Source organism: Anomaloglossus baeobatrachus, chromosome 8, assembly GCF_048569485.1.
Source record: "Anomaloglossus baeobatrachus isolate aAnoBae1 chromosome 8, aAnoBae1.hap1, whole genome shotgun sequence".
Lineage (NCBI taxonomy): Eukaryota > Metazoa > Chordata > Amphibia > Anura > Aromobatidae > Anomaloglossus > Anomaloglossus baeobatrachus.
This window is the reverse complement of record NC_134360.1, coordinates 245,518,841-245,545,093: the sequence shown is the minus strand read 5'-3', so window position 1 is coordinate 245,545,093 and position 26,253 is coordinate 245,518,841. Positions and strand designations below refer to the sequence as shown.

Below are 26,253 nucleotides of genomic sequence, written 5' to 3'. Positions count from 1 at the left end.
ACAGAGGATGTGGTGTGCCTTGGATCATGTGCCGTTCCCTTTCTTCTCCAAACTTTTTTCTTCCCATCATTCTGGTACAGGTTGATCTTGGTCTCATCTGTCCATAGAATACTTTTCCAGAACTGAGCTGGCTTCATGAGGTGTTTTTCAGCAAATGTAACTCTGGCCTGTCTATTTTTGGAATTGATGAATGGTTTGCATCTAGATGTGAACCCTTTGTATTTACTTTCATGGAGTCTTCTCTTTACTGTTGACTTAGAGACAGATACACCTACTTCACTGAGAGTGTTCTGGACTTCAGTTGATGTTGTGAACAGGTTCTTCTTCACCACAGAAAGTATGCGGCGATCATCCACCACTGTTGTCATCCGTGGACGCCCAGGCCTTTTTGAGTTCCCAAGCTCACCAGTCAATTCCTTTTTTCTCAGAATGTACCCGACTGTTGATTTTGCTACTCCAAGCATGTCTGCTATCTCTCTGATGGATTTTTTCTTTTTTTTCAGCCTCAGGATGTTCTGCTTCACCTCAATTGAGAGTTCCTTAGACCGCATGTTGTCTGGTCACAGCAACAGCTTCCAAATGCAAAACCACACACCTGTAATCAACCCCAGACCTTTTAACTACTTCATTGATTACAGGTTAACGAGGGAGACGCCTTCAGAGTTAATTGCAGCCCTTAGAGTCCATTGTCCAATTACTTTTGGTCCCCTGAAAAAGAGGAGGCTATGCATTACAGAGCTATGATTCCTAAACCCTTTCTCCGATTTGGATGTGAAAACTCTCATATTGCAGCTGGGAGTGTGCACTTTCAGCCCATATTATATATAGAATTGTATTTCTGAACATGTTTTTGTAAACAGCTAAAATAACAAAACTTGTGTCACTGTCCAAATATTTCTGGCCCTGACTGTATATGTATACATATATATAAAATCCCAAATATATATATATATATATATATATATATATATATATATATATATTTGGGCTTTTGGCATTGAGTGACTCTAACCTTTGTTATTTCATAACATTAAATGAATGGTTACTTAAAATCCAGATCACCGTCCACATCAATATCTATATGTGTGGACATTGATGTGGACGGTGATTTGTGTTTACCCCTCATGGGTTCTCTTGTTTCCTGGCCAGGTCTTTGATTTCAGCCTGACAGAAGAAGAGATGAAGCGGATCGGAGCCCTGAACAAGAACTGGAGATACATTATTCCTCTAATCACTGTGAGTCTGATGAAATCGTGGTCAGGCTGTATGGGGGCCTATCTGAGAAATGGGGTGACACTATGACAAGACTGAGCCTTATTACCGTATTTTTCGGATTATAAGCCGCACCACAAATTTATAGGCGGAAAATAGGTAAAAATAATTTTTAATGTTAAAATGAGGGTCCATCTTATAATCCTAGTGTGTCTTAATTCTAATGCTTACCAGGGGGAAGTAAATGGAATGGAAACTTCAGCTCACTTGCTGCCTAGACTGCTCAGCCTTGCGGGTGCCTAGGATCCTTCGGTCTATCCCAACCGGTAACAGGCAACGTAGAGTGAAAAAGAGGATGATCCGGCACAAAATAGCCGGATCATCCTCTTTTTCACTCTACCTTACCAGGGGGAAGCGGCTCAGGAAGGTCCCAGGAGGCCGGGTGATGCTGCGGGCTCAGAGGAGGTTGCATCTTAAGAGGGTCAGTGGATGGAGAGTCGGCGATACTGCGGCCTCGAGGGTATCGCGGCCGCGGGTGCCATTGATCTGCCAGCGTGCTGTGTGGGTGACACTGCAGTGGAGGACTCAGGAGGGTCACAGGACAGGGTGTCGGGGTGTTGCTGCGGCGGTGGGCGTCTGATCAAACTGCGGGCTCTATTGAATCACCCACAGTTAACGCGATGGACTTCAAGAAAATAACCGCGGAGGCGGCGGGTGCGCAGAAAGGTCTCTGCGGCCATTTTCTCGAAGTCCATTGTGTCAATTTGCGTATGCCCCGCCTCCGCAGCCATTTTCTTGAAGTTCATTGCGTCAACCGCAGGCTATTCAATAGAGCCTGCAGTCAGCTGAATGCACCCGCCGCTGCTGCAACACTGCAGTGACATCCTCAGTATCGTTGACCCTGACTCCTACAACCCTGCTCCACAACCGCCACCTGGTAAGCCATATCCGCATGGTAAATATACCCCCATTTTACACCCAGTTTTCAGGGAAAAAAAGTGCGTCTTAGGGTAAGTTCACACAGTGCGTTTTTCGTGGCGTTTTTGCGCGTTTTTCGGGTGCGTTTTTGGCCTCAAAACTGCATGACTTTCCTTCCCCAGCAAAGTCTATGAGTTTTCATTTTTGCTGTCCGCACACAACTTTTTTTTTTAAGCTGCGTTTTTGAGCTTAAAAAAAAATAAAAAAAAAAATGGACATGTCAATTCTTTCCTGCCTTTTTCTGCAATTTCCCCCCATAGAATGCATTGGAAAAACGCAGCAAAACGCAGAGATCAAAAACGCAGCAAAACGCAGCCAAAAACGCACTAAATCGCGGTAAAAATGCATGCGTTTTTTGATGCGGGTGCTTTTTTGTGCGTTTTTATCTGCCAAAAACGCACAAAAACGCAGCGTCAAAAAAAACGCAGTGTATGCACATAGCCTTACAATCTGGAAAATATGGTACATCTAGTGATAAAGTCATTATCCGATAGTGATAACGACACTCTGGACATTGTGGACAATGACACAGGAGGAGGCATCAAGACAAACTCTTCTCACCTGTATTGAAACACATCCCCCTCTGCTACATCAGTGTATTACCCTTAGGCCACATTCACACAACCATATTTTCTCCATATAAGGCCCGTTTCACACGTCAGTAAAAAACACAGACATTTTTCACTGGCGTGTAAAACACGCACGTGTCCCTGCGTGTGCCGTGAATCACGGCACACGTGGGTTGTCTAAGTGCAATCCGGGCTCCGTTCTCCGTGGCCCATGATTGCACTTAGAAATCAACTCACCTGTGCCCGTTTCCGCTCTCCATGGTGCTGATCGCTCCCGCGGTGCAGCATCCGGCCGGCGCTGACCCCCGCAGCAGCTGCTTCCGGGTCGGCTGTGTCGTGCATCATTAATATGCGCAACAGTAATGAGCCGGCTCAGAAGCAGCAAGCTGCACGGGCTGCAGAGAGCGCCGCTGAAGCCGGGTGAGTAAAAATGTTTATTATTTTAAAAGCACGTTTTTTTCTGGCACGTGTTTCACGGACCACACCACTGCGTGGTCCGTGGGACATCAGTGATGCCAGAAAAAAATGGACATGTCTCCGTGCGGCAATCACGCACACGCGGGTACGCCGCACGGCGACACGTGCAGTGAAAAATGACTGATGTGTGAGCAGACCCATTCATTATAATGCGTCTGCGTATGTCAGTGATTCTGGTACGTAGAAATAAAAGCACAAACGTCCCAGAATCACTGACGTGTGAAAGGGGCCTTAGAAAAACGGTCCGATTTCTGCTAATCAGACTCTGATCAGAGTGGGATCCATTTTCTTGGAGGTGGAGAGAAAAAAATATGGTTCTCCAGGTTTTCCATTCTGTCAGTTTGTGACGTCATCTGAGTGTTGAGGGAAACCGTGCATTCTGCGAGTGGTCTGGGGAAAAAATCGGATGTGTGCACTGCCTCATTGAATAACATTGGTCCGGGTGCAATCCGATTTTTTTGTCAGATAGCACTTGGAGCAAAAACACAGTCCCCTGCTTGACCCCATATAAAGAGGATCTAACGCCTTTATTTAATGCAATTATAGAAACTTTGTAATTAAAGTTTTGGAGAATCTTTAAGGCCCTGTGCCCATCCTGCAGATTTACCGCGGATTTGCTGCAGAAAATGTATCCAACATTGTTGGAGTCATTCCCCAGCAAATTCTATGGGTTTAAAAAAAAATGCTCTGCGCACACTGCATTTTTTTTTTATACCCGCGGATTTTTCGCTGCGGAATTAATGAGCATGTCACTTCTTTTCCGCAGGTACCTGTGGTTTTTGCCATAGATAATGGTAAAAATCCGCAGGGACCAACCTACGGAAAATCCGCGGCAAACCGTGGTAAAACCACATGCGGATTTCGCTACAGTTTTGGTGCGTTTTTCACCGCGGGTGCGGGATTCTTTAAGAGGGTCTGGATTTTTCTTAAGAAAAAGGCACTTTCTAGTGTGCACATAGCCTAAGGGGTACTTTGCACGCTGCGACATCGCAGGCCGATGCTGCGATGCCGAGCGCGATAGTCCCCGTCCCCGTCGCAGCAGCGATTTCCTTGTGATAGTAATAACGATAGCGATAATGTTCGCTACGGCAGCTTCACATGGACTCACCTGTCCTGCGACCGTCGCTCTGGCCGGTGACCCGCCTCCTTGTTAAGGGGGCGGGTCGTGCGGCGTCATAGCGACGTCACACGCCAGGCGGCCAATCGGAGCGGAGGGGCGGAGATGAGTGGGATGTAAACATCCCGCCCATCTCCTTCCTTCCGCATATCCTACGGGAGCCGCGGTGACGCCGGTAGGAGATGCTCCTGCGGCTTCACACACAGCGATGTGTGCTGCCGCAGGAGCGAGGAACAACATCGGACTGTCGCATCAGCGTAATCATGGATTACGCCGACGCTGCACCGATGATACGATTATGACGCTTTTGCGCTCGTTAATCGTATCATCTAGGCTTTACACACTACGATGTCGCATGCGATGCCGAAAGTGCGTCATTTTCAATTTGACCCCACCGACATCGCACCTGCGAAGTCGTAGTGTGCAAAGCCCGCCTAAGGATCATATTGCATAAGGAGCAATTCCCCATTTTCATCGGAATTGCGCCCCTTATGCCTGCTTTACACGCTTCAATAGATCTTTCAATCCGTCGTTGGGGTCAAGTTGTAAGTGACGCACATCCGGCATCGTTCGTGATGTATTTGCGTGTGGCACCTACGTGCGATCAAGATTGAACGCAAATACGATGATCGCATACACGTCGTTTATTCCTCATACATTGGACGTTTTGTTGCAGGAACCTAGTCAATTGTAACGTGTGACATCCCTCATACGATTTTGGTGTCTGATGCTATGTGCGCAGGTGTGCGCTCTGCACCGCAGCTTAAAAAAGGTCCGCGTCAGAGCGCAGCTGAAAAGCTGCGTTCTGAAGCGCCTCATAATGTCTGTCATTCACTAATCTCTGTCAGTCGGTCACTATCTCTGTCCCTCTCTCTCTGTCCATGTCAGTCTATCCCTCTTACCCCCCTCTCATACTCACCGATCCCCGATCCCCGGCGCTGCACGGCGTTCACACTGCTCCGGCGGCTTTTACTGTTTTGAAAAAGCCGGCCGCCCATTAAACAATCTCGTATTCCCTGCTTACCCCGCCCACCAGCGCCTATGATTGGTTACAGTGAGACACGCCCCCACGCTGAGTGACAGGTGTCACACTGCACCCAATCACAGCAGCCGGTGGGCGTGTCTATACTGTGTAGTGAAATAAATAATTAAATAATTAAAAAAAAAGGCGTGCGGTTCCCCCCTAATTTTAAAACCAGCCAGATAAAGCCATACGGCTGAAGGCTGGTATTCTCAGGATGGGGAGCTCCACGTTATGGGGAGCCCCCCAGCCTAACAATATCAGCCTGCAACCGCCCAGAATTGCCGCATACATTATATGCGACAGTTCTGGGACTGTACCCGGCTCTTCCCGATTTGCCCTGGTGCGTTGGCAAATCGGGGTAATAAGGAGTTATTGGCAGCCCATAGCTGCCACTAAGTCCTAGATCAGGGGTGGGGAACCTTTTTACTGCCGGGGGCCATTTGGAATTTCCTACTAACCTTTGGGGGCCGCACAACATTATCAACCTGAAAAATAACCCTGCTATATTTGGTCAAACGATTAATTAACTCACCCCTATTGTGGTGGCCGGAGCTGCTTCTCTTTGGTGCGATTGTGATGTTCGGTGATATTGATCATCTTGTTTCTCACAGCTGCTTTTCCAGGTTTGTCTCTGTCTGGAGATGCTGGGGGCATACACATCACAGGAGGGGCCGGGGCGCATAAATCACAGGAGACACTGGGAGTACACATCACAGGAGGGGCTGGGGCATATACATCACAGGAGACACTGGGAGTACACATCACAGGAGACACTGGGAGTACACATCACAGGAGACACTGGGAGTACACATCACAGGAGACACTGGGAGTACACATCACAGGAGACACTGGGAGTACACATCACAGGAGACACTGGGAGTACACATCACAGGAGACACTGGGAGTACACATCACAGGAGACACTGGGAGTACACATCACAGGAGGGGCTGGGAGTACACATCACAGGAGGGGCTGGGGCATATACATCACAGGAGGGGCTGGGGCATATACATCACAGGAAGGGCTGGGGCATATACATCACAGGAGGGGCTGGGGACAGTAGGGGGCATGGACAGCCCTGGCGGTGGCACAGACATTACTGGGGACACGGACTGCACTGGGTGGCAGCACGGACTGCACTGGGTGGCAGCACGGACTGCACTGGGTGGCAGCACGGACTGCACTGGGTGGCAGCACGGACTGCACTGGGTGGCAGCACTAGGATGACAGACAGGTCTGGGGGAACATAGACATCAACAGGAGAGCACGGACTGGGGAGCATAGAAAGTAGTGGGAGGGTACAGACAGCAGTAGCGAGTTAAGAGCACTGAGGGGTGGCACACAGCACTGGGGAGCATGGACAGCATAAGGGGGGAACAGACAGCACTCACCGTGGCATGGACAGCACTGGTGGCAGCATGGACAGCATTAGGTGGTGCGGACAGCACTGGTGGGGGGGGGACATCACCCAGGGGGTACACACAGCACCCAGGGGGTACACACAGCACCAGGGGGTACACACAGCACCAGGGGGTACACACAGCACCAAGGGGTACACACAGCACCAAGGGGTACACACAGCACTAGATGGTACACACAGCACTAGGGGGTACACACAGCACTAGGGGGTACACACTGCACTAGATGGTACACACTGCACTAGGGGGTACACACTGCACTAGGGGGTACACACTGCACAAGGGGGTACACACTGCACTAGGGGGTACACACAGCACCAGGGGGTACACACAGCACTAGATGGTACACACTGCACTAGGGGGTACACACTGCACTAGGGGGTACACACTGCACTAGATGGTACACACTGCACTAGATGGTACACACTGCACTAGATGGTACACACTGCACTAGGGGGTACACACTGCACTAGGGGGTACACACTGCACTAGGGGGTACACACTGCACTAGGGGGTACACACTGCACTAGGGGGTACATACAGCATGAGGGGGTACACACTGCACTAGGGGGTACACACTGCACTAGGGGGTACACACTGCACTAGGGGGTACACACAGCACCCAGGGGGTACACACAGCACCAGGGGGTACACAAAGCACCAGGGGGTACACACAGCACCAGGGGGTACACACAGCACCAGGGGGTACACACTGCACTAGGGGGTACACACTGCACTAGGGGGTACACACTGCACTAGGGGGTACACACTGCACTAGGGGGTACACACTGCACTAGGGGGTACATACAGCATGAGGGGGTACATACAGCATGACTGGGTACACAGCATTGGGGGGTACATACAGCATTGGGGGGTACACACAGTACGAGGGGGTACGCAGCACTGAGCGGGGGGGGGGGCAGCGATGGGTTGAGTACTCGCAGTGAGGGGGAGGGAGAGTCACACACACACACAGCAGGTCCGGGAGGCTGGTAAACCTGCTGCAGCTCTTCTGTGTGACTTTATCGCAGCGTGCTGCTTACCCGCCCACCAGAGCACACAGGCCGGGGATAAGCCTAGAATGTATGGGCTGCAGTCAGGTCCTGGAAGTCAGGATCTGGAGAGAGCCCGTACATTCTAGCATCTACCCACAGGGCATCAGGCAGTGGGATTTAAAGGGCCGGCAGCCGGGAAAAGCGCGGCTGCCACCAAAGCACAATGGTCCCCGGGAATGTGCCCTGGGGCCGCATAAAAAGTCGTCACGGGCCGTATACGGCCCGCGGGCCGGAGGTTCCCCACCCGTGTCCTAGATTAATCATGTTAAGCGTCTATGAGACACCTTCCATGATTAATCTGTAAATGACAGTAAATAAACACACACACACCTGAAAAAAATCATTTATTTGAAATAAAAAACACAAACATATTCCCTGGTTCACCACTTTAATCAGCCCCAAAAAGCCCTCCATGTCCGGCGTAATCCAGGATGGTCCAGCGTCGCATCCAGCGCTGCTGCATGGAGGTGACCGGAGCTGCAGCAGACACCGCCGCTCCGGTCACCTCCACGCAGCAAATGAAGACAGCAGCGCGATCGGCTGAGCTGTCACTGAGGCTACCTGCTGTCACTGGATCCAGCGGTGGCCGCGGGTAACCTCAGTGACAGCTCAGCTGTAAAGCAGGCTTTAGGCTGGGGGGCTCCCCATAACGTGGAGCTCCCCATCCTGAGAATACCAGCCTTCAGCCGTATGGCTTTATCTGGCTGGTTTTAAAATTGGGGGGGACCGCACGCCGTTTTTTTTAACTATTTAATTATTTATTTCACTACACAGTATAGACCCGCCCACCGGCTGCTGTGATTGGGTGCAGTGTGACACCTGTCACTCAGCGTGGGGGGCGTGTCTCACTGTAACCAATCATAGGCGCCGGTGGGCGGGGTAAGCAAGGAATACAAGATTGTTTAATGGGCGGCCGGCTTTTTCAAAACAGTAAAAGCTGCCGGAGCAGTGTGAATGCCGTGCAGCGCCGGGGATCGGGGATCGGTGAGTATATGAGAGAGGGCTGCTCAATTCAGTTACTCAGGAGTTTAGCGGTCACCGGTGAGCCCTTCACAGGTGACCGCTAATCAGGACGCTACACAGACAGAGCCGCAGCATGACCGTGAAGTCGGGTGAAGTTCACCCGAGTTCATTCTGATCGTGCGGCTCTTTCTGTGTCTGCTGTCATCTGCCATTCAGCTCTGCTACATGGCTGTCTGTGGCTGCTGTTAGCGGCCATGTAGCAGAGCTGAATGGCAGATGACATAGTAAAAACGCATCCCTACACATTACACACGCTTGGCAAGTCAATAAATAAATAAAAAAAAAGTGTGCCCAATGCATACGTCACAGAACACATGATCTAAAGGATCGCACACAAAATTGATCAATTTAACATAGACTACTAACGCTCGTGTGACAGCAAATGAACGACCTACGTGCAATCTCATTAGATCACATATGCGACCTGGGCGTGTCACATCGCAAACGAGATCGCACACATAATTGTAAGGTGTAAAGCTGGCTTTACAGATACAATCCTACATTAGGAAATCGCTCATAGTACAATCCCTCAATTCTTTCTTGCCGTGTAGTGACCACTGTCTCAGACCGTGCCTCTCGCAATATCCTTCGCCATATATCCAGATTCATGCTACATATACTGTATGTTTTCTTTTTGCAGGTTGATGGAAAGTCTGTTGCCCGGGATGCTGGACACCCCATGTATCCGTTCAATGACCCATACTAAGTGGCATCATCCAAACTCTGCAGTCGCTTCGCCAGTCTCCGCCGCTCTCTATGCAGCCGCCATATTTCAGTGTTCAGCGCTTTGTAATAAATCTTTGTGTAAAAAATCCCTTTGTGGTCTCATTATTTCATTAAAAATCCCATTACAAATAATTCTGGGGAGCGTGCAGTTAATAGATCCGCTCCTCGTAAGGAAGATTACAGCGGTATGAAAAAAAACGTATTGCGCAAAACTTTTCTTTACAGAGTATAAACTTGTTATGTAAATAAACTAAATAAAAATAAACATAAATAAATAAACTTGTTATGTAAATAAAAGGTTCATTCATTTTATAGTTAAATGTTCTGCATCTTTCTAAAATAATCACATTCTTCACTATTTTTCAGATCTGTGCTTGTTGTCAGTGAATGGGAATATTCTTGTTTTATAGAGGACAGATCTCCTACTACTCACAGCTAAATGTTTGCTACAATGCTCTGAGATATATACATCAGTAGTACAAGTCTCTCTGCTGTTTGGTCAGTTGTTACATTGTAGCTGCACCGATACATTGTATCAGTACTAGATGTTTCTCACAGAGGATTGTCTGTAACAAAATTTGTATAAAATTAGGAGTCTGTTCAGATTTCTAACCTCTGAGGGTTAATGACAAAGCAACTGAGCCATGAAATGGAGACCCTGTAATGTTACACAGCGGGGGGCCGAGTGTTGAGGGGGCTTCATACCTGAGCAGCGATAGCAGCCGTACATCACCAAGCACAATGCCGAGCCGTACATCACCAAGCACAATGCCGAGCCGTACATCACCAAGCACAATGCCGAGCCATACATCACCAAGCACAATGCCGAGCCATACAATGCCGAGCCATACATCACCAAGCACAATGCTGAGCCGTACATCACCAAGCACAATGCTGAGCCGTACATCACCAAGCACAATGCCGAGCCGTACATCACCAAGCACAATGCCGAGCCGTACATCACCAAGCACAATGCCGAGCCGTACATCACCAAGCACAATGCCGAGCCATACATCACCAAGCACAATGCCGAGCCATACAATGCCGAGCCGTACATCACCAAGCACAATGCTGAGCCGTACATCACCAAGCACAATGCTGAGCTGTACATCACCAAGCACAATGCTGAGCCGTACATCACCAAGCACAATGCCGAGCCATACATCACCAAGCACAATGCTGAGCCGTACATCACCAAGCACAATGCTGAGCCATACATCACCAAGCACAATGCTGAGCCGTACATCACCAAGCACAATGCTGAGCCGTACATCACCAAGCACAATGCTGAGCCGTACATCACCAAGCACAATGCTGAGCCGTACATCACCAAGCACAATGCCGAGCCATACATCACCAAGCACAATGCTGAGCCGTACATCACCAAGCACAATGCCGAGCCGTATATCACCAAGGACAATGCCGAGCCGTACATCACCAAGCACAATGCCAAGCCGTACATCACCAAGCACAATGCCGAGCCGTACATCACCAAGCACAATGCTGAGCCGTACATCACCAAGCACAATGCTGAGCCGTACATCACCAAGCACAATGCTGAGCCGTACATCACCAAGCACAATGCCGAGCCATACATCACCAAGCACAATGCTGAGCCGTACATCACCAAGCACAATACCGAGCCGTATATCACCAAGGACAATGCCGAGCCGTACATCACCAAGCACAATGCCAAGCCGTACATCACCAAGCACAATGCCGAGCCGTACATCACCAAGCACAATGCCGAGCCGTACATCACCAAGCACAATGCTGAGCCGTACATCACCAAGCACAATGCCGAGCCGTACATCACCAAGCACAATGCTGAGCCGTACATCACCAAGCACAATGCTGAGCCATACATCACCAAGCACAATGCTGAGCCGTACATCACCAAGCACAATGCTGAGCCATACATCACCAAGCACAATGCTGAGCCGTACATCACCAAGCACAATGCTGAGCCATACATCACCAAGCACAATGCCGAGCCATACATCATCAAGCACAATGCAGAACCGTACATCACCAAGCACAATGCTGAGCCATACATCACCAAGCACAATGCTGAGCCGTACATCACCAAGCACAATGCTGAACTGTACATCACCAAGCACAATGCTGAGCCGTACATCACCAAGCACAATGCCGAGCCGTACATCACCAAGCACAATGCCGAGCCGTACATCACCAAGCACAATGCTGAGCCGTACATCACCAAGCACAATGCTGAACTGTACATCACCAAGCACAATGCCGAGCCGTACATCACCAAGCACAATGCCGAGCCGTACATCACCAAGCACAATGCCGAGCCGTACATCACCAAGCACAATGCCGAGCCGTACATCACCAAGCACAATGCCGAGCCGTACATCACCAAGCACAATGCCGAGCCGTACATCACCAAGCACAATGCCGAGCCGTACATCACCAAGCACAATGCCGAGCCGTACATCACCAAGCACAATGCTGAGCATTGGATAGAGTGGTGTAAAGCCGCCATCACTGGAAGTCAGGGTTTCATGAATGGAGAACATTACCTGACTGCATTGTGCCCGCTGTACCGTTTGGTGGAGGAGGATAATACTCTGGGCTGTTATCAGGGCTTGACCTTGGCCCATAAGTTCCAGTGAAGAGGAATATTAATGCTTTAGCACAAGACATTGTGGACAATCGTAACTTCCATCTTTGTAGAAGCAGTTTGGGGAAGGCCATTTGGTGTTTCCCATGACTGCGCCCAGTGCTGAAGTGCTCTATACAGACATGGAGGAGGGGAGAACAAGATGGCCGCACGGAGCCCGGACTTCAGCCCCATCCAACGTCAATAATGGAGATTGTGAGCCCGGCCTCCCCCAACATCAGCGTCACCTCACAAATGCTCTTCTGGATAAAGGGGTAAAAATTCCCACAGATGCCTCCAAAATCTTGTAACAATCCTTCCCAGAAGAGCAGCAGTTGTTATATCTATGAAAGGGCACTCAGGACAATATCCCCGAATAAAGGGCCCTGAAGACGCGTTATTACTCCGGGTATAAGGACACTGATGCCTCGGTTTTCGTTGATAATCTGTCTAAATATAATCAATGAAAACTGAAGCAATTATTTCCATAGGAATCAATGTAAATCCAATTAATTCGTTTTAGACACTTCAAAATATAAAAAAAACACATTTTATAGAGAATAAAGATCGTGTTTAATACTAAAAACAATAAGAAATGAATATAAAATGAATATAAAATACTAATGCACAGAATAAAAACATTTTCTCTTACATTTGTTGCATACATTTTTACTCTGACGCGCGAGGTGACACTCACATAATGCCATATAGAGCAGGAGAATGCGGGGATCACCCTTAGTTGTCGCAAAATTAGCAGCGTATTAACATGGGCATGCTGACAAAAACCAACGAAAACCGAGGGGAGAACATACAAACTCCTTGCAGATTGGGGGTTTATTTAGATACCGAACTCACAGAAGTTTGATCCTTAAAAAAACAAAAAACAGTCATGTACACTATTAATCTGCAGATACAGGGTTAATCTGCAGGTTAATAGCGTTCTGAACCTGCCCGGTGGCTTCACATTGAACCACGCTGCCAGGAGGAAAATAACTTTTATCCTCCCGGCAGCATTCCGGATTCAAATCTGCAGGTTAATAGTGTTTTTTTTAACATGACAGGTTCCCTTTAAATGCGGTCTTCTAGGAATTTTCTATAGGATAGATCATCAATATCAGATTGCAGGAGGTCCGACACCCTTCACCTCCGCCAATCATTTATCTTTTATATTCTGGTCATGAATATAGTGGTGCAAAATATCAAATATTAGGACACAATTTACAAACTGCACTTCCACTTAATTCTTGAATCACAGGACACACCACGGCGGCATATTCTTGGCGCTAGAAGCTGGATATCGTCTGTGAATTCTGTCACCTCTGTCTGTGACTTCTGCCACCTCTGTCTGGATTCTGCCACCTCTGTCTGGGACTTCTGCCATCTCTGTCTGTGACTTCTGCCACCTCTGTCTGTGACTTCTGCCACCTCTGTCTGGATTCTGCCATCTTTGTCTGTGACTTCTGCCACCTCTGTCTGTGAATTCTGCCTCCTCTGTCTGTGACTTCTGCCACCTCTGTCTGTGACTTCTGCCACCTCTGTCTGTGACTTCTGCCATCTCTGTCTGTGACTTCTGCCACCTCTGTCTGTGACTTCTGCCACCTCTGTCTGGGACTTCTGCCACCTCTGTCTGGGACTTCTGCCACCTCTGTCTGTGACTTCTGCCACCTCTGTCTGGGACTTCTGCCACCTCTGTCTGTGACTTCTGCCACCTCTGTCTGTGACTTCTGCCACCTCTGTCTGTGACTTCTGCCATCTCTGTCTGTGACTTCTGCCATCTCTGTCTGTGATTTCTGCCACCTCTGTCTGGGACTTCTGCCACCTCTGTCTGTGACTTCTGCCACCTCTGTCTGTGACTTCTGCCACCTCTGTCTGAGACTTCTGCCACCTCTGTCTGTGACTTCTGCCATCTCTGTCTGTGACTTCTGCCATCTCTGTCTGGGACTTCTGCCACCTCTGTCTGTGACTTCTGCCACCTCTGTCTGTGACTTCTGCCACCTCTGTCTGTGACTTCTGCCATCTCTGTCTGTGACTTCTGCCACCTCTGTCTGTGACTTCTGCCACCTCTGTCTGTGACTTCTGCCACCTCTGTCTGTGACTTCTGCCATCTCTGTCTGTGACTTCTGCCATCTCTGTCTGTGATTTCTGCCACCTCTGTCTGGGACTTCTGCCACCTCTGTCTGTGACTTCTGCCATCTCTGTCTGTGACTTCTGCCATCTCTGTCTGTGACTTCTGCCACCTCTGTCTGGGACTTCTGCCACCTCTGTCTGGGACTTCTGCCATCTCTGTCTGGGACTTCTGCCATCTCTGTCTGTGACTTCTGCCATCTCTGTCTGTGACTTCTGCCATCTCTGTCTGGGACTTCTGCCACCTCTGTCTGTGACTTCTGCCACCTCTGTCTGGGACTTCTGCCACCTCTGTCTGGGACTTCTGCCATCTCTGTCTGTGACTTCTGCCATCTCTGTCTGGGACTTCTGCCATCTCTGTCTGTGACTTCTGCCATCTCTGTCTGGGACTTCTGCCATCTCTGTCTGTGACTTCTGCCATCTCTGTCTGGGACTTCTGCCATCTCTGTCTGTGACTTCTGCCATCTCTGTCTGGGACTTCTGCCACCTCTGTCTGGGACTTCTGCCATCTCTGTCTGTGACTTCTGCCATCTCTGTCTGTGACTTCTGCCATCTCTGTCTGGGACTTCTGCCACCTCTGTCTGTGACTTCTGCCACCTCTGTCTGGGACTTCTGCCACCTCTGTCTGTGACTTCTGCCACCTCTGTCTGGGACTTCTGCCATCTCTGTCTGGGACTTCTGCCATCTCTGTCTGTGACTTCTGCCATCTCTGTCTGTGACTTCTGCCACCTCTGTCTGGGACTTCTGCCACCTCTGTCTGGGACTTCTGCCATCTCTGTCTGGGACTTCTGCCACCTCTGTCTGGGACTTCTGCCACCTCTGTCTGGATTCTGCCATCTTTGTCTGTGACTTCTGCCACCTCTGTCTGTGACTTCTGCCACCTCTGTCTGTGACTTCTGCCATCTCTGTCTGTGACTTCTGCCACCTCTGTCTGTGACTTCTGCCACCTCTGTCTGGGACTTCTGCCATCTCTGTCTGTGACTTCTGCCACCTCTGTCTGTGACTTCTGCCACCTCTGTCTGTGACTTCTGCCACCTCTGTCTGTGACTTCTGCCATCTCTGTCTGTGACTTCTGCCATCTCTGTCTGTGATTTCTGCCACCTCTGTCTGGGACTTCTGCCACCTCTGTCTGTGACTTCTGCCATCTCTGTCTGTGACTTCTGCCATCTCTGTCTGTGACTTCTGCCATCTCTGTCTGTGATTTCTGCCACCTCTGTCTGGGACTTCTGCCACCTCTGTCTGTGACTTCTGCCACCTCTGTCTGTGACTTCTGCCACCTCTGTCTGAGACTTCTGCCACCTCTGTCTGTGACTTCTGCCATCTCTGTCTGTGACTTCTGCCATCTCTGTCTGTGACTTCTGCCACCTCTGTCTGTGACTTCTGCCACCTCTGTCTGTGACTTCTGCCATCTCTGTCTGTGACTTCTGCCATCTCTGTCTGGGACTTCTGCCACCTCTGTCTGGGACTTCTGCCACCTCTGTCTGGATTCTGCCATCTTTGTCTGTGACTTCTGCCACCTCTGTCTGTGACTTCTGCCACCTCTGTCTGTGACTTCTGCCATCTCTGTCTGTGACTTCTGCCACCTCTGTCTGTGACTTCTGCCACCTCTGTCTGTGACTTCTGCCATCTCTGTCTGGGACTTCTGCCACCTCTGTCTGTGACTTCTGCCACCTCTGTCTGTGACTTCTGCCACCTCTGTCTGTGACTTCTGCCATCTCTGTCTGTGACTTCTGCCACCTCTGTCTGTGACTTCTGCCACCTCTGTCTGTGACTTCTGCCACCTCTGTCTGTGACTTCTGCCATCTCTGTCTGTGACTTCTGCCATCTCTGTCTGTGATTTCTGCCACCTCTGTCTGGGACTTCTGCCACCTCTGTCTGTGACTTCTGCCATCTCTGTCTGTGACTTCTGCCATCTCTGTCTGTGACTTCTGCCACCTCTGTCTGGGACTTCTGCCACCTCTGTCTGGGACTTCTGCCATCTCTGTCTGGGACTTCTGCCATCTCTGTCTGTGACTTCTGCCATCTCTGTCTGTGACTTCTGCCATCTCTGTCTGGGACTTCTGCCACCTCTGTCTGGGACTTCTGCCACCTCTGTCTGGGACTTCTGCCATCTCTGTCTGGGACTTCTGCCACCTCTGTCTGGGACTTCTGCCATCTCTGTCTGTGAATTCTGCCACCTCTGTCTGGGACTTCTGCCACCTCTGTCTGGGACTTCTGCCACCTCTGTCTGTGAATTCTGCCACCTCTGTCTGGGACTTCTGCCACCTCTGTCTGTGAATTCTGCCACCTCTGTCTGTGACTTCTGCCACCTCTGTCTGTGAATTCTGCCACCTCTGTCTGTGACTTCTGCCACCTCTGTCTGTGAATTCTGCCACCTCTGTCTGGGACTTCTGCCACCTCTGTCTGTGAATTCTGCCACCTCTGTCTGTGACTTCTGCCACCTCTGTCTGTGACTTCTGCCATCTCTGTCTGTGACTTCTGCCACCTCTGTCTGTGAATTCTGCCACCTCTGTCTGGGACTTCTGCCACCTCTGTCTGTGAATTCTGCCACCTCTGTCTGTGACTTCTGCCACCTCTGTCTGGATTCTGCCACCTCTGTCTGTGACTTCTGCCACCTCTGTCTGTGACTTCTGCCACCTCTGTCTGTGAATTCTGCCACCTCTGTCTGTGAATTCTGCCACCTCTGTCTGGGACTTCTGCCACCTCTGTCTGTGAATTCTGCCACCTCTGTCTGGGACTTCTGCCATCTCTGTCTGTGAATTCTGCCACCTCTGTCTGTGAATTATGCCACCTCTGTCTGGGACTTCTGCCACCTCTGTCTGTGAATTCTGCCACCTCTGTCTGTGACTTCTGCCACCTCTGTCTGGATTCTGCCACCTCTGTCTGTGACTTCTGCCACCTCTGTCTGTGACTTCTGCCACCTCTGTCTGTGAATTCTGCCACCTCTGTCTGTGAATTCTGCCACCTCTGTCTGGGACTTCTGCCACCTCTGTCTGTGAATTCTGCCACCTCTGTCTGGGACTTCTGCCACCTCTGTCTGTGAATTCTGCCACCTCTGTCTGTGACTTCTGCCACCTCTGTCTGGATTCTGCCACCTCTGTCTGTGACTTCTGCCATCTCTGTCTGTGACTTCTGCCATCTCTGTCTGTGACTTCTGCCACCTCTGTCTGTGACTTCTGCCATCTTTGTCTGTGACTTCTGCCACCTCTGTCTGTGACTTCTGCCATCTCTGTCTGTGACTTCTGCCACCTCTGTCTGTGACTTCTGCCACCTCTGTCTGGGACTTCTGCCACCTCTGTCTGGGACTTCTGCCATCTCTGTCTGTGACTTCTGCCATCTCTGTCTGTGACTTCTGCCACCTCTGTCTGTGACTTCTGCCACCTCTGTCTGTGACTTCTGCCATCTCTGTCTGTGACTTCTGCCATCTCTGTCTGTGACTTCTGCCACCTCTGTCTGGGACTTCTGCCACCTCTGTCTGGGACTTCTGCCATCTCTGTCTGGGACTTCTGCCATCTCTGTCTGTGACTTCTGCCATCTCTGTCTGTGACTTCTGCCATCTCTGTCTGGGACTTCTGCCACCTCTGTCTGGGACTTCTGCCATCTCTGTCTGTGACTTCTGCCATCTCTGTCTGTGACTTCTGCCATCTCTGTCTGGGACTTCTGCCACCTCTGTCTGGGACTTCTGCCATCTCTGTCTGTGAATTCTGCCACCTCTGTCTGGGACTTCTGCCACCTCTGTCTGTGAATTCTGCCACCTCTGTCTGTGACTTCTGCCACCTCTGTCTGTGAATTCTGCCACCTCTGTCTGTGACTTCTGCCATCTCTGTCTGTGAATTCTGCCATCTCTGTCTGTGACTTCTGCCACCTCTGTCTGTGAATTCTGCCACCTCTGTCTGTGACTTCTGCCACCTCTGTCTGTGACTTCTGCCACCTCTGTCTGTGAATTCTGCCACCTCTGTCTGGGACTTCTGCCACCTCTGTCTGTGAATTCTGCCACCTCTGTCTGTGACTTCTGCCACCTCTGTCTGTGACTTCTGCCATCTCTGTCTGTGACTTCTGCCACCTCTGTCTGTGAATTCTGCCACCTCTGTCTGGGACTTCTGCCACCTCTGTCTGTGAATTCTGCCACCTCTGTCTGTGACTTCTGCCACCTCTGTCTGGATTCTGCCACCTCTGTCTGTGACTTCTGCCACCTCTGTCTGTGACTTCTGCCACCTCTGTCTGTGAATTCTGCCACCTCTGTCTGTGAATTCTGCCACCTCTGTCTGTGACTTCTGCCACCTCTGTCTGGATTCTGCCACCTCTGTCTGTGACTTCTGCCACCTCTGTCTGTGACTTCTGCCACCTCTGTCTGGGACTTCTGCCACCTCTGTCTGTGAATTCTGCCACCTCTGTCTGGGACTTCTGCCATCTCTGTCTGTGAATTCTGCCACCTCTGTCTGTGAATTCTGCCACCTCTGTCTGGGACTTCTGCCACCTCTGTCTGTGAATTCTGCCACCTCTGTCTGGGACTTCTGCCACCTCTGTCTGGATTCTGCCACCTCTGTCTGTGACTTCTGCCACCTCTGTCTGTGACTTCTGCCACCTCTGTCTGTGAATTCTGCCACCTCTGTCTGTGAATTCTGCCACCTCTGTCTGGGACTTCTGCCACCTCTGTCTGTGAATTCTGCCACCTCTGTCTGGGACTTCTGCCACCTCTGTCTGTGAATTCTGCCACCTCTGTCTGTGACTTCTGCCACCTCTGTCTGGATTCTGCCACCTCTGTCTGTGACTTCTGCCACCTCTGTCTGTGACTTCTGCCACCTCTGTCTGTGAATTCTGCCACCTCTGTCTGTGACTTCTGCCACCTCTGTCTGTGAATTCTGCCACCTCTGTCTGTGAATTCTGCCATCTCTGTCTGTGAATTCTGCCACCTCTGTCTGTGAATTCTGCCTCCTCTGTCTGTGACTTCTGCCACCTCTTTCTGTGACTTCTGCCATCTCTGTCTGGATTATGCCACCTCTGTCTGTGACTTCTGCCACCTCTGTCTGGATTCTGCCTCCTCTATCTGTGACTTCTGCCATCTCTGTCTGGATTCTGCCTCCTCTATCTGTGACTTCTGCCACCTCTGTCTGGATTCTGCCACCTCTGTCTGTGACTTCTGCCATCTCTGTCTGTGACTTCTGCCATCTCTGTCTGGATTATGCCACCTCTGTCTGTGACTTCTGCCATCTCTGTCTGGATTCTGCCTCCTCTGTCTGTGACTTCTGCCACCTCTGTCTGGATTCTGCCACCTCTGTCTGTGACTTCTGCCATCTCTGTCTGGATTCTGCCACCTCTGTCTGTGACTTCTGCCATCTCTGTCTGGATTCTGCCACCTCTGTCTGTGACTTCTGCCATCTCTGTCTGGATTCTGCCACCTCTGTCTGTAACTTCTGCCGCCTCTGTCTGTGACTTCTGCCACCTCTGTCTGGATTCTGCCACCTCTGTCTGTGACTTCTGCCATCTCTGTCTGTGACTTCTGCCACCTCTGTCTGTGACTTCTGCCACCTCTGTCTGTGACTTCTGCCACCTCTGTCTGTGACTTCTGCCATCTCTGTCTGGGACTTCTGCCACCTCTGTCTGGGACTTCTGCCACCTCTGTCTGGGACTTCTGCCACCTCTGTCTGGGACTTCTGCCACCTCTGTCTGTGAATTCTGCCACCTCTGTCTGGGACTTCTGCCACCTCTGTCTGTGAATTCTGCCACCTCTGTCTGTGACTTCTGCCACCTCTGTCTGGGACTTCTGCCACCTCTGTCTGTGAATTCTGCCACCTCTGTCTGTGACTTCTGCCACCTCTGTCTGTGACTTCTGCCACCTCTGTCTGTGACTTCTGCCACCTCTGTCTGTGACTTCTGCCATCTCTGTCTGTGAATTCTGCCACCTCTGTCTGTGACTTCTGCCACCTCTGTCTGTGACTTCTGCCACCTCAGTCTGTGACTTCTGCCACCTCTGTCTGTGACTTCTGCCACCTCAGTCTGTGACTTCTGCCACCTCTGTCAGTGACTTCTGCCACCTCTGTCTGTGACTTCTGCCACCTCTGTCTGTGACTTCTGCCACCTCAGTCTGTGACTTCTGCCATCTCTGTCTGTGACTTCTGCCACCTCTGTCTGTGACTTCTGCCACCTCTGTCTGTGACTTCTGCCATCTCTGTCTGTGACTTCTGCCATCTCTTTCTGTGACTTCTGCCACCTCTGTCTGTGAATTCTGCCACCTCTGTCTGTGACTTCTGCCACCTCTGTCTGTGACTTCTGCCACCTCTGTCTGGATTCTGCCACCTCTGTCTGTGACTTCTGCCACCTCTGTCTGTGACTTCTGCCACCTCTGTCTGTGACTTCTGCCATCTCTGTCTGTGACTTCTGCCGCCTCTGTCTGTGACTTCTGCCGCCTCTGTCTGGGACTTCTGCCATCTCTGTCTGTGAATTCTGCCACCTCTGTCTGTGAATTCTGCCACCTCTGTCTGGGACTTCTGCCATCTCTGTCTGTGACTTCTGCCATCTCTGTCTGTGACTTCTGCCATCTCTGTCTGTGACTTCTGCCGCCTCTGTCTGTGACTTCTGCCACCTCTGTCTGTGACTTCTGCCGCCTCTGTCTGTGACTTCTGCCACCTCTGTCTGTGACTTCTGCCACCTCTGTCTGTGACTTCTGCCATCTCTGTCTGTGACTTCTGCCATCTCTGTCTGTGACTTCTGCCATCTCTGTCTGTGAATTCTGCCACCTCTGTCTGTGACATCTGCCATCTCTGTCTGTGACTTCTGCCACCTCTGTCTGTGACTTCTGCCATCTCTGTCTGTGACTTCTGCCACCTCTGTCTGTGACTTCTGCCACCTCTGTCTGTGAATTCTGCCACCTCTGTCTGTGACTTCTGCCATCTCTGTCTGTGACTTCTGCCACCTCTGTCTGTGACTTCTGCCATCTCTGTCTGTGACTTCTGCCATCTCTGTCTGTGACTTCTGCCGCCTCTGTCTGTGACTTCTGCCACCTCTGTCTGTGAATTCTGCCACCTCTGTCTGTGACTTCTGCCATCTCTGTCTGTGACTTCTGCCATCTCTGTCTGTGACTTCTGCCACCTCTGTCTGTGACTTCTGCCGCCTCTGTCTGTGACTTCTGCCACCTCTGTCTGGATTCTGCCACCTCAGTCTGGATTCTGCCTCCTCTGTCTGTGACTTCTGCCATCTCTGTCTGTGACTTCTGCCGCCTCTGTCTGTGACTTCTGCCACCTCTGTCTGGATTCTGCCGCCTCTGTCTGTGACTTCTGCCACCTCTGTCTGGATTCTGCCACCTCAGTCTGGATTCTGCCTCCTCTGTCTGTGACTTCTGCCATCTCTGTCTGTGACTTCTGCCACCTCTGTCTGTGACTTCTGCCACCTCTGTCTGTGACTTCTGCCACCTATGTCTGGATTCTGCCACCTCTGTCTGTGACTTCTGCCACCTCAGTCTGGATTCTGCCTCCTCTGTCTGTGACTTCTGCCATCTCTGTCTGTGACTTCTGCCACCTCTGTCTGTGACTTCTGCCATCTCTGTCTGTGACTTCTGCCACCTCTGTCTGTGACTTCTGCCACCTCTGTCTGGATTCTGCCACCTATGTCTGGATTCTGCCACCTCTGTCTGTGACTTCTGCCACCTCTGTCTGTGACTTCTGCCATCTCTGTGGGTGACTTCTGCCACCTCTGTCTGTGACTTCTGCCATCTCTGTGGGTGACTTCTGCCACCTCTGTCTGTGACTTCTGCCACCTCTGTCTGTGACTTCTGCCATCTCTGTGGGTGACTTCTGCCACCTCTGTCTGTGACTTCTGCCATCTCTGTGGGTGACTTCTGCCACCTCTGTCTGTGACTTCTGCCACCTCTGTCTGTGACTTCTGCCATCTCTGTCTGTGACTTCTGCCACCTCTGTCTGGTTTCTGCCTCCTCTGTCTGTGACTTCTGCCATCTCTGTCTGTGACTTCTGCCATCTCTGTCTGTGAATTCTGCCGCCTCTGTCTGGTTTCTGCCTCCTCTGTCTGTGACTTCTGCCACCTCTGTCTGTGAATTCTGTCACCTCTGTCTGTGACTTCTGCCACCTCTGTCTGGATTCTGCCACCTCTGTCTGTGACTTCTGCCACCTCTGTCTGTGACTTCTGCCACCTCTGTCTGGGACTTCTGCCACCTCTGTCTGGGACTTCTGCCACCTCTGTCTGTGAATTCTGCCACCTCTGTCTGGGACTTCTGCCACCTCTGTCTGTGAATTCTGCCACCTCTGTCTGTGAATTCTGCCATCTCTGTCTGTGACTTCTGCCACCTCTGTCTGTGAATTCTGCCATCTCTGTCTGTGAATTCTGCCACCTCTGTCTGTGAATTCTGCCTCCTCTGTCTGTGACTTCTGCCATCTCTGTCTGGATTATGCCACCTCTGTCTGTGACTTCTGCCATCTCTGTCTGGATTCTGCCTCCTCTGTCTGTGACTTCTGCCACCTCTGTCTGGATTCTGCCACCTCTGTCTGTGACTTCTGCCATCTCTGTCTGGATTCTGCCACCTTCGTCTGTGACTTCTGCCATCTCTGTCTGGATTCTGCCACCTCTGTCTGTGACTTCTGCCATCTCTGTCTGGATTCTGCCACCTCTGTCTGTGACTTCTGCCATCTCTGTCTGGATTCTGCCTCCTCTGTCTGTGACTTCTGCCACCTCTGTCTGTGACTTCTGCCATCTCTGTCTGTGACTTCTGCCATCTCTGTCTGGATTATGCCACCTCTGTCTGTGACTTCTGCCATCTCTGTCTGGATTATGCCACCTCTGTCTGTGACTTCTGCCATCTCTGTCTGTGACTTCTGCCATCTCTGTCTGGATTATGCCACCTCTGTCTGTGACTTCTGCCATCTCTATATATAAGAATAAGGCTGCACATCAAACTTAGATAATGGTATAATGCCTCAAGCATATGGAAAAATATTGGAATATACAATGAAAAATGCTACTTGCTAATTTGAACATGTGAATAATGAATTGCATACCTGCTATGAATATTAGGAAAAAGGAGATATTTAGCAATCGCATTGATCAATGTAACTGAGCCCCAAAACCTCGTCAAGGTATATCTCTATATTGGGGTCCCTAGCTCTGTGACCCTAACTGTGTGTCATCTCATTGCAATTAAAAACTGCTATGGGTGGAGAGGGGTAACTAAGGACTTTCTTATATAGGAGATGGAAAAAAAAAAACATGGCCGAAAGGGGCGGAGCTGTGTTCACATTCAGAAAAAAAACTACATATAACTGAATAGGATAACTGAAGTGAGCACTAATATATATATGTGAGTGCAAGCCAAAAATACATACTATATATGCCATCTCTGTCTGGATTCTGCCTCCTCTGTCTGTGACTTCTGCCACCTCTGTCTGGATTCTGCCACCTCTGTCTGTGACTTCTGCCATCTCTGTCTGGATTCTGCCACCTCTGTCTGTGACTTCTGCCATCTCTGTCTGGATTCTGCCACCTCTGTCTGTGACTTCTGCCATCTCTGTCTGGATTCTGCCACCTCTGTCTGTGACTTCTGCCATCTCTGTCTGGATTCTGCCACCTCTGTCTGTAACTTCTGCCGCCTCTGTCTGTGACTTCTGCCACCTCTGTCTGGATTCTGCCACCTCTGTCTGTGACTTCTGCCACCTCTGTCTGTGACTTCTGCCACCTCTGTCTGTGACTTCTGCCATCTCTGTCTGGGACTTCTGCCACCTCTGTCTGGGACTTCTGCCACCTCTGTCTGTGAATTCTGCCACCTCTGTCTGGATTCTGCCACCTCTGTCTGTGACTTCTGCCACCTCTGTCTGTGACTTCTGCCACCTCTGTCTGTGACTTCTGCCATCTCTGTCTGGGACTTCTGCCACCTCTGTCTGGGACTTCTGCCACCTCAGTCTGTGAATTCTGCCACCTCTGTCTGGATTCTGCCACCTCTGTCTGTGACTTCTGCCACCTCTGTCTGGGACTTCTGCCACCTCTGTCTGGGACTTCTGCCACCTCTGTCTGTGAATTCTGCCACCTCTGTCTGTGACTTCTGCCATCTCTGTCTGTGAATTCTGCCACCTCTGTCTGTGAATTCTGCCATCTCTGTCTGTGACTTCTGCCATCTCTGTCTGTGAATTCTGCCACCTCTGTCTGTGACTTCTGCCATCTCTGTCTGGGACTTCTGCCACCTCTGTCTGTGAATTCTGCCACCTCTGTCTGTGACTTCTGCCACCTCTGTCTGTGAATTCTGCCACCTCTGTCTGTGACTTCTGCCACCTCTGTCTGTGAATTCTGCCACCTCTGTCTGTGACTTCTGCCACCTCTGTCTGTGACTTCTGCCACCTCAGTCTGTGACTTCTGCCACCTCTGTCTGTGACTTCTGCCACCTCAGTCTGTGACTTCTGCCACCTCTGTCTGTGACTTCTGCCACCTCTGTCTGTGACTTCTGCCACCTCAGTCTGTGACTTCTGCCATCTCTGTCTGTGACTTCTGCCACCTCTGTCTGTGACTTCTGCCACCTCTGTCTGTGACTTCTGCCATCTCTGTCTGTGACTTCTGCCATCTCTTTCTGTGACTTCTGCCACCTCTGTCTGTGACTTCTGCCACCTCTGTCTGTGAATTCTGCCACCTCTGTCTGGATTCTGCCACCTCTGTCTGTGACTTCTGCCACCTCTGTCTGGATTCTGCCACCTCTGTCTGTGACTTCTGCCACCTCTGTCTGTGACTTCTGCCACCTCTGTGTGTGACTTCTGCCATCTCTGTCTGTGACTTCTGCCGCCTCTGTCTGTGACTTCTGCCATCTCTGTCTGTGACTTCTGCCGCCTCTGTCTGTGACTTCTGCCACCTCTGTCTGTGACTTCTGCCGCCTCTGTCTGTGACTTCTGCCGCCTCTGTCTGTGACTTCTGCCACCTCTGTCTGTGACTTCTGCCATCTCTTTCTGTGACTTCTGCCACCTCTGTCTGTGACTTCTGCCATCTCTGTCTGTGACTTCTGCCACCTCTGTCTGTGACTTCTGCCATCTCTGTCTGTGACTTCTGCCACCTCTGTCTGTGACTTCTGCCATCTCTGTCTGTGACTTCTGCCACCTCTGTCTGTGACTTCTGCCACCTCTGTCTGTGACTTCTGCCATCTCTGTCTGTGACTTCTGCCACCTCTGTCTGTGACTTCTGCCACCTCAGTCTGTGACTTCTGCCACCTCTGTCTGTGACTTCTGCCACCTCTGTCTGTGACTTCTGCCACCTCTGTCTGTGACTTCTGCCACCTCAGTCTGTGACTTCTGCCATCTCTGTCTGTGACTTCTGCCACCTCTGTCTGTGACTTCTGCCACCTCTGTCTGTGACTTCTGCCATCTCTGTCTGTGACTTCTGCCATCTCTTTCTGTGACTTCTGCCACCTCTGTCTGTGACTTCTGCCACCTCTGTCTGTGAATTCTGCCACCTCTGTCTGGATTCTGCCACCTCTGTCTGTGACTTCTGCCACCTCTGTCTGGATTCTGCCACCTCTGTCTGTGACTTCTGCCACCTCTGTCTGTGACTTCTGCCACCTCTGTGTGTGACTTCTGCCATCTCTGTCTGTGACTTCTGCCGCCTCTGTCTGTGACTTCTGCCATCTCTGTCTGTGACTTCTGCCGCCTCTGTCTGTGACTTCTGCCACCTCTGTCTGTGACTTCTGCCGCCTCTGTCTGTGACTTCTGCCGCCTCTGTCTGTGACTTCTGCCACCTCTGTCTGTGACTTCTGCCACCTCTGTCTGTGACTTCTGCCATCTCTTTCTGTGACTTCTGCCACCTCTGTCTGTGACTTCTGCCATCTCTGTCTGTGACTTCTGCCACCTCTGTCTGTGACTTCTGCCATCTCTGTCTGTGACTTCTGCCACCTCTGTCTGTGACTTCTGCCATCTCTGTCTGTGACT

At 50.7% G+C, this 26,253-nt stretch overlaps 1 protein-coding gene across 1 annotated transcript in view; it reads left to right on the top strand.

The window, feature by feature from the left end:
• The window catches only part of AKR1A1 (aldo-keto reductase family 1 member A1), a 40,380-nt gene extending 30,553 nt beyond the window's left edge, over positions 1–9,827 (top strand). Inside the window, exons 8-9 of the mRNA XM_075320496.1 lie at positions 1,150–1,236; positions 9,515–9,827. Coding sequence (XP_075176611.1) covers positions 1,150–1,236; positions 9,515–9,580 — 153 coding nt within the window. The 3' untranslated portion in view covers positions 9,581–9,827. The remainder of the gene's footprint in view (positions 1–1,149; positions 1,237–9,514) is intronic.
• Positions 9,828–26,253: the final 16,426 nt, after the last annotated feature.